The sequence below is a fragment of the Hydra vulgaris genome, chromosome 05, assembly GCF_038396675.1.
Source record: "Hydra vulgaris chromosome 05, alternate assembly HydraT2T_AEP".
In the NCBI taxonomy this organism is placed as follows: Eukaryota; Metazoa; Cnidaria; class Hydrozoa; order Anthoathecata; family Hydridae; genus Hydra; species Hydra vulgaris.
In genome coordinates, this window is record NC_088924.1 from 41,208,302 (window position 1) to 41,217,500 (window position 9,199).

Sequence of the window (9,199 nt, forward strand, 5' to 3'; positions counted from 1 at the left end):
TATGGTATCTATTTTTGCTACTTTAAAAAAAATTCTTTGAAAAGAAGGAACCAGTCTAAGTTTATATTTGAGCATAAATAACAAATTTTGGATATATTGACATTTAATGCTTTCAAATTTTTTAAAAGTTTATAACATCATGAAAAATAAAAATGTTTTATTTTTGATGATTTTAAAACCCTGGTCACCCATTGGTTGTTTATATGTTTTGGATTATTGTTTTTACAATGATAGGAAAGTTAGCGTTTTACGCGGAATAAAATGATTCAAAAAAATTATCATAAATTTTGTCTGAAAGTTAATATGCTTCCAGTGTAGGAGTCACGCCTATCCAAAAATGGTCTCAACCTCAATTTTGAGGACCAAAAAAACGACCTCTTGGACATTAATCTGCAAGGTCTCTTGTATCACCAGATGTAAAAATTAAAATCTAATCTCTATAGCCTTAGGAGAAAAACACATTTAAAGTTTTACAGCTCTTTGCGCTACTGATTGCACTTGGAGCTCCGTTGTAAATCTATTTTGTTTTTTTTTTCAATTTTGGGTTATGGAATTTTTAAAAAATATCAAAAACTCTTTACATATATGTGTTGGCTATAACCTGACAAAAAATCAGCTCTTTAACACTTGTGGATTGTGTACAGGGACCTAAAGTATAGAGTATAGCACTAAAACCTCAAACCAACAAAAAGTGACAACGGAAGTGACCTCATCCATAAGCATCCGTTGTCACAAAAAGTGACAACGGATGCTTAACATTTTTTTTATAACCTTATTATTGACTATGGAAGTTTCAAAATTTAATAGAATGAAGCCTTGGCATGTATCTTTTAGGCAAAAAAAAAATAGGAGCAAGATATCTTTTATCTGTGAAAAGATATAGCTCTTAAAGTAGAAACCTCGCCTTTGAAAAAGCGGCCAAAATGTAGTAGTTTTTTGTGGTTTTTATGTCTTTTAAAGATTCAAAGTTACATCAAATAACTAATCTAGTAACAATATGAGGTGACTAGTGGATATGGGATTCTATGGTTGTTAGACATCACATCTGTGTGTACTTTGTCTGCAAAAAGAGTGCTTTTTTTTGACCTTGTTTGTACAAAAGTAAAAGCAAAAAACACATAGAGAAATTTTTTTCTAGTTGTTCTGAATTTAAAACGCATAAAAACCTCTTTTTGTTTTAGTAGTTAAACCCACAGGTTTGCTTTGTTGTTTTTTCTAAACATTATTGAAAAATTGGATATAATAACAACTTTTTTCTTATTGTAAAAATTATGTTTGAATTGTAAATTCAAAATTAGTTGGTAATTTATAAAATAATTTCAGTATTAATGTTAGAATCAAGTTTTTTTTATATAAATCAAAAATGCATAACCTTGTTGTGCTTTTTTTTTTGTTTTTAAGTACCTCCTAGACCTCCTATCTTTTATTGCTCTGACCAAGTTTGTTTCTACTATTTAAAAATCAAAAGCCACAACTTCAAAGTAATTACTTTTAAGTAATTACAAAAGCCGCAACTTCAAAGTAATTAAAACCTAAACAACTAAAAAGATTTTTTATCAACACAAGCTTGTACTGAAATTATTTTTCAAAGATCAGTTTTTCAACCATTGAAATGCCATATAAAAGAAAAACTCATCATGATTGTCGGCAATCTGTATGCTTTTTTTGTTTTTCAAAATGTGACAGACATATTACTGATTTCATCAAGGAAAGGATACTAGATATTTTTTCTGTAAATTTTATTGACTTTAAGTATGATAGAGTTCCATTGGGCATATGCAATTCCTGCAGAGCGATGGTACAAAAGCATGGCAAGGGTGATAGAAACTTGCCTCTTCCCAAGCCTCATGACTATAACAAAGTGATTATTAGACCAAAGACCAGAAGATTGGATTCTTGTAATTGTTTAATTTGCCAAGTTGGCAAACTAAAAGGACATTTTACAAAGCTCACTTTTTTAACCAATCAAGATTTGAAAGAAACATCAAGTAGCTTTGATAAACTATGCTCAAACTGTCTCAGTGTAGTCAAAAGAGGAATAACACATGTTTGTTCATGATTTGGTGGATGTTGTTCATTGCAGGAGTTTAGGAGATTTTTATAACTCAATTCTCAGTGTTAGAACAATCACTTCATCGCCTCTTATCAAACTAGGTATTGATGGTGGAGGATCTTTTCTAAAGTTCAGCTTGAGTGTTATCTCCAATGTTGGATGTCGAAATGTCACAAAAACTTCAGCCTCAAATGACAAAAGCTTACTGACTGTAAAACATGGGAAAGAAACAAGTGCCAAGCGTCAGCTACTTGTTGCTGTTGCTGAAAATGTTTCAGAAACTTATGAAAATTTCAAAAATATTTTAAGTTTAATTGGGAAAATTGATGTGCCTTTTATTATTGCGTGTGACATGAAGTTAGCCAATATCATTTGTGGCAATCAGTCTCACTCAAGCAAACACCCTTGCTGTTGGTGTGATGTTAACTCTGATGACCTCAAAGAACAGGGAACTCCAAGAAACTTCAGATCCATTAAGATGCAATACAAAGCATTCATTGAGAAAGGGAATGGAAAAATGTGCGCAAAAGATTTTCATAATGTTGTTCATAATCCATTATTTGACCAAGAAGATGTCAAACAAGTTATTGAGTTTATTCCCCCAATGGAACTTCATCTTCTCCTTAGAATTGTAAATCATCTTTACAAATCAATGCTAAAGATATGGCCTAAAGGCAAAGATTGGCCATTACTTCTCAAATTAAAATTGCAACCTTATCATGGTGGAGAGTTTATTGGAAATGATTGTCATAAGCTTTTGAAGAACATAGATGTTTTGCAGAGAATTGTTGAAAGCGAAAAAGCAGAACACATGCTTGGTTTTGTAAAAACATTCCAACATTTTAAGAGTGTTGTTAGCTCCTGTTTTGGAAGGACATTAAATACTGCATATGTTCAACATATCAAAGACTTTAAGAACTCATATCTTCAACTCTTAGTTTCAGTCACTCCAAAAGCCCATGCAGTGTTCTACCATGTTCCTGAATTTATTGCTCTAAAGGGTTCGGTATTGGGCATTTTTAGTGAGCAATCAATAGAAACCTTGCATTCAATCTTCAGTGCTCAATTGGCAAGGTACAAAAGAAACCCTGATCACCCTAGTTATGGAAGCCAGTTACTGAATTGTGTTATTGACTATAACAGCAAGAATCTTTGAATTGGATTATTTAAATAATTCTTTTTTTTTTTAACAGTTAAACAGTGATTTCTAGAATTTCATTCTAGAAATACTTGAGACAAGATTTGTTGATAATAAATATTCTTGTCTGAAATTTTTGTTTATATTAAAAACTATATTTATTAAGTTTATAGTATATAGCTTATTTTGCAAGTACTAAATAAAAAAATATCAACAGCAATTTGAAGAAAAAGTAATAAACATCACAACAACACCATAAACTAAATTTTTTTAAAGGAAATCATTTCATGTCTGTGTGTATGTGTTTTTTCAATGGGAGATTAAGGTTATATGGGATTTTCTTCTGTTTGATATCTTATTAAAACCCAATTCAGTAAAGATATATTTCCTATTTAAATAAAAGAAGTTGTTATTATTGTGTGTATTTCCAATATTTGGTCAATAATGTTTAGAAAAAACAACAAAGCAAACCTGTGGGTTTAACTACTAAAACAAAAAGAGGTTTTTATGCGTTTTAAATTCAGAACAACTAGAAAAAAATTTCTCTATGTGTTTTTTGCTTTTACTTTTGTACAAACAAGGTCAAAAAAAAGCACTCTTTTTGCAGACAAAGTACACACAGATGTGATGTCTAACAACCATAGAATCCCATATCCACTAGTCACCTCATATTGTTACTAGACTAGTTATTTGATGTAACTTTGAATCTTTAAAAGACATAAAAACCACAAAAAACTGCTACATTTTGGCCGCTTTTTCAAAGGCGAGGTTTCTACTTTAAGAGCTATATCTTTTCACAGATAAAAGATATCTTGCTCCTATTTTTTTTTGCCTAAAAGATACATGCCAAGGCTTCATTTTATTAAATTTTGAAACTTCCATAGTCAATAATAAGGTTATAATAAAAACGTTAAGCATCCGTTGTCTCTTTTTGAAGAGGTTTTAGTGCTATACTCTATAATTTAGGTCCCTGTACACAAACCACAAGTGTTAAAGAGCTGATTTTTTGTCAGATTATAGCCAACACATATATGTAAAGAGTTTTTGATATTTTTTAAAAACTCCATAACCCAAAATTGAAAAAAAAAACAAAATAGATTTACAACGGAGCTCCAAGTGCAATCAGTAGTGCAAAGAGCTGTAAAACTTTAAATGTGTTTTTCTCCTTAGGCTATAGAGATTAGATTTTAATTTTTACATCTGGTGATACAAGAGACCTTGCAGATTAATGTCCAATAGGTCGTTTTTTGGTCCTCAAAATTGAGGTTGGGACCATTTTTGGATAGGTGTGGAGTGATAATTGGTTTTTAAATTGTTTTGTATTGGTTTCGTTAAAAGTGCTTTTTTTTTTTTTTTTTTTATTTAGGTGCCCCAAGAAGACCTAACGGTCTTGTCACAGAGCACCGTGGAAGTGCATTTAACCAGGAAGTTCACGCCTCCTTCCTTACCGTGACGCAAAAATATGTCCAAAGCTCGTTTCGAACCTGGATCTCCTGCTTTAAAGCAAGCGCTCCAACCACTGCGCCACGGCCGCAAATTTACTTTTAATCATATTTGATTTGCTTATATTTTCAGAGTTTGACTTAAGCAACAAAAATATTGGAAAATGATCAGATATATCCGATTTTAGGATACATGTTTGAACAGCATTGTCGGATATATCTGTTGTAATGATATTATTAATCAAAGACGCTGAGTTTTTTTTTCTCTGGTTGGACGATTAATCAAAGGGATTGCTCCAGTTTCGAAAAAAGAATCGTAAAAGTTTTTAATCTTATTATCTTCACTGTATAGAAAACAGTTCATACTTAGGTCTTCAATAATGGAAATCTTTTTTTTTTTCTTTAACACCTTTTTTAAAAATACTTTCTTCAAAAAAAATGCTCAAGCTCTCACTCACGCCGTCAGGTGGTCGATAACAGCAGCTTAATAATGTTTTTTGATTCATTGTTTATAATTTCAATAGTTAAAATTTCTTTATCGCCATCATATACACTTAAATCATTCCTAACATTATAAACAATGTTTTCATTTACATATATAACAACTCCTCCGCCGCGTTTATTTACTTACCTTTAGAGAGAAATAAATTTAAAATGAGGAATATAAAAGTTTGAAGTATCATTTAAATTATTCGAAATCCACGTTTCAGTCAAACAAATTATATTAAAACAATTTTTTGCTTCCTCAAACAAATGGAAAAGTTTTTCAAAATTATTATTAAGGCTTTGAATGTTTACGTGAAGAGTTCTAATTTTATTTAGATTTTTGTCGCAAACATTTTAAAAATGAAACCCTCCTAATTCGCTTGGATAGTGATGGGAGCAATTCATAAGTGTTGGAAAAAATTTATATCGAGTTTTATATTTTTATTATCATTAATTTCAGAAAAGTTGAAACTTATGGATTCAAAATCACTAATCCCATGCTGCTTTTTTTTTAGGGGCATTTATTTTTAGAAAAATTTCTTTTTAAAACTTAATGTTTGGGTGTTTAAATTCTCTGCAAAATAATTCTATCATATTTTATGACAGCATACTTGCCTTCACTTCGTAGTCTTTTTACTTCCTCCCATAACTTTTTACGACTCTCAATAGTTTCCTTTTGCGTGGAGCTGGTGTATTTATTCAGCTTCATTAATAAATACACCAGCCAAAGTCCACCACCAGTCCAACGCAAGTTTTTCACGGCGTTTAGAATTTTGTTTTTGTTTTGGTAATTTATAGCTTCAAAACTATTGTGCTTGGTAGTTTACTATCTCTTGATTTGCCCACTCAATGCGCTCTTTCCACTCTTTTGACTTGAGTAACCTGGGCACTTAAGACTTGTGTAACCTGGACACTTAAGGTAAAACAAAAGTTATAGATAAGTGAAAACAAAATTTCTAAATAAATGACATGTTGAAATGTTTTTGACTGTTTTTAGGTACAACATTTATAAAAAATATTCTCTTTATAATAGATACCCGCGTTCGTTCAACGGGTACTCATATATGATTTTCGACAGCCCTACCCATTATTTAAATATTAGTTACCAGATCCTCCTTGGCTAGTTAGTTACCAGCACCTACTCGGTTTGAAAACTTTTAATAGAATGACAACAAAAAATAACTAAAGTTTATGTCTTAAAAGATTCGTCTTTCGAGAATTAAATAATAATTAAAAACAATAAGTACAAATTTACTTAAGAATGACATAAAATCTAAATATCAACAATAAATAATTTCTCTAAAGTTAAAATACATATGTGCATATATATTAATTTGTTATAAGAAAATGTTGGCGGAGTAAATACGATCGTAGCGCAATAAGCAACAGAACAATATCTACAACCATCAGGCAACCATAAGTGGTTATCGAAATTTCGATTATGAAAAGTTTCGAATACGGTCAGGTAACTTTTATGGTATAACTTTTACATCGTATTATCAAAACAAACTTTGTTAATTTTTGACTAGCAAAACCAGTTTTGTTTATCAACTTTTAATTTCCTGTGGAACATAATCTGTATCAGGGTAATTTAAATTGAGTTTGGTTCGTGATTGAATCCATAGAACATAACGATGAATTTGAGAGTAGATGCTAAACGCTGTCATCGTTTCTTTACAGTCTTGCAGTTTATCGCTGCTCCAAGTTAAAATCCCCCCCAGGTACCATTTTTTAGATTCTTCATGGTATGCTACAAGACCGCTGCCTGGCATAATTTTGCATAAGTCACTATTTCCTCGAGGCAATTCTTTAACGCAAATAAGATCTGTAGGCATAAGTTTTTCACGACCATCGCTTGTTTTATACCTGTTTGTGTGTAAGTCTATATGCAATTTATCATAGTGTTGCTTACATGTTGTTTTGGGTTCTATTTCAAGACATCGATCAGTTTTTTTCTGAATTCTTTCGTGTTGCCAACCAATTGATACCACTTTTTTCTTTGCGCGAAATAAATGGCGATGTCTAAAAAAAAATTGTTACAACCTTTTTGCATAATACATACGTACGCTACAACAGCGTTAGCATAATTGCACAATAATAGAATAGATCCAAAATATTATTTCATAAATGAATTAGGAAAGATCAAACTAATTATTTTTTACGAGAGATCTAACAAATTTAAGAGATCCAAAAAATTATTTCATAACTGGAGAAATACTATAATACTACTTTAACATTACTTGAAAATAATATTGATAAATACCAATATTATATTAATTTATACTAATAAAAATATAAATAATTTTACAAAAAAAAGCTGTGTGAGGGAGGGGGGGGGGAAGGGTAATTCGAGGGGAAGCTAGAAGTTTTTAAAAGTGGAACACTATGATTAAGTTTTTAGTAAATTTTAGATTGCCATAAGGAATGTGCCGTTTAATAGGATAACCAGTTTTGGTGCTATTATTAGGAAAACCAGTAATAATTTTAACATAATTTTAACCTAAACATACAACGGAGAATAAAAAAATAGTATTAAAAAAAATAAAACATGCTGCATGAAATGTGGGACATCAGTTATTTTAATTTATTAAACTTGGGTTAAAAGAGAGTGAAACGATTTTTTCTAAAAGAGGTTTTTTTTTAAAACCTCTTTTAAAACCGTTTTTTTAAAAAATTTTTTTTTACTGGAATAATATTTCAAACTATTAGATTATTAATTACAAAACTACATAAAATAAAGGAAAAATATTTTCTATTTTTTGAACACTAATTGCGACAAAATATAATACAAAGACAATTCACAAACACAGCTCATGGGTAAGCCACTCACGTTTTTTCACTTGGCAAACATATTGGTTGAATATCCCCAGACATAACCACTTCAGAAGATAACCGCACCAATGCAACATCACTATGGATGCCATAATCAAACTTTTGGCTGACTCGAATTTCTTTTACCTAAAATAAATTTTTTTAAATATTTATTTCCCATATTTTTTCTCTCTAGTAATATAGAAATAAAAATAGTGAAAACATTTACTACATATGTCGTTTATTTTAATCAATATTGAGCTTTAATCGAGTCAACATCAATCACAGACTGTTTAGTCTTAGTTGCAACATGCTAGAGATAATTATCTGAACTTAGTCGAAACCCTTTATCTCTCTTCTGCTTCACTAACTAATCCCATTGTATTCCTGACATAAAAAAACTTGCTGTTCTCATTAAAAGTACCTTATTTACAATCTTTTTTTTCAAGTTACTTAGGTGGTCCGAGAAGTCCTTACAGTCATTTCACAGAGCACAGCAGAATAACATTTAACCAAGAAGTTTACGCCTCCTTCCTTACCATTGATGCATATATGGCCAGAGCTTTGAACCATGGACCTCCAGTTCTGAAGTCAGAACTCTAATCACTACACCACGGCTGCTTTATAAAACCAATAAAGAAACCAACATTATTATGAGCACCTTGTATACCACTATTGTAAACCCATTATTTACAAACTGTACAAACAATAGTGTTTGTTCTGACTCCTATCCTACACACTCCCCATGACCACTATCCAGTATTTTCTACTCGCTTATTCTTGACTTTAAAATGCACAACATAGGTTGCATTAGAAAAGAATAAACTTTGTTTTATTTATGTCTATGCTAATCCTTTTTGCATCCATTTCACCTCGTTTCACCTTTCCAACACCTAAATGTAATTATTAATTCTTATTTCATCTCTGCAATTTAGCATAAATCATTTACATATATATATTAGCTTCCATGGTAAACCAACTCAAAACTCTTTAGAGAGAGTTTTAAGGTTTACCATTTAAACTTAAAACTAGAGAGAGCTATTGCAATAGCAAAAAGTAAAAAAATGAGCCCAAAACTCTCACAAACCAAAACAGATTTCAAAAAATATATAAACTTTAAATTTTGATTATTATACTCCCCTGTTGATAGAGAAAGTAATAGCCTAACCTGTTGATGGTGCCCATTAACTAGACCTGTTGATGATACCCAAAACTGTTGATGGTATTCATTGACAAAATCTGTTACTCATAAATACAACCTGTCACAAT

The 9,199-nt window shown here is 30.8% G+C and overlaps 1 protein-coding gene across 4 annotated transcripts in view; it reads right to left on the reverse strand.

Moving 5' to 3' along the window:
• Nucleotides 1-6,307: 6,307 nt before the first annotated feature.
• Nucleotides 6,308-9,199, reverse strand: part of LOC100198529 (mannan-binding lectin serine protease 1) — a 40,026-nt gene continuing 37,134 nt past the window's right edge. For all 4 annotated transcript variants that reach the window (XM_065798214.1, XM_065798216.1, XM_065798215.1 and 1 more), the window contains 2 exons: nucleotides 7,950-8,077; nucleotides 6,308-7,141 (listed from right to left, as the gene is read on the reverse strand). In XM_065798214.1, the coding sequence (XP_065654286.1) occupies nucleotides 6,667-7,141; nucleotides 7,950-8,077 (603 nt within the window). In that variant the 3' untranslated portion in view covers nucleotides 6,308-6,666. The remainder of the gene's footprint in view (nucleotides 7,142-7,949; nucleotides 8,078-9,199) is intronic.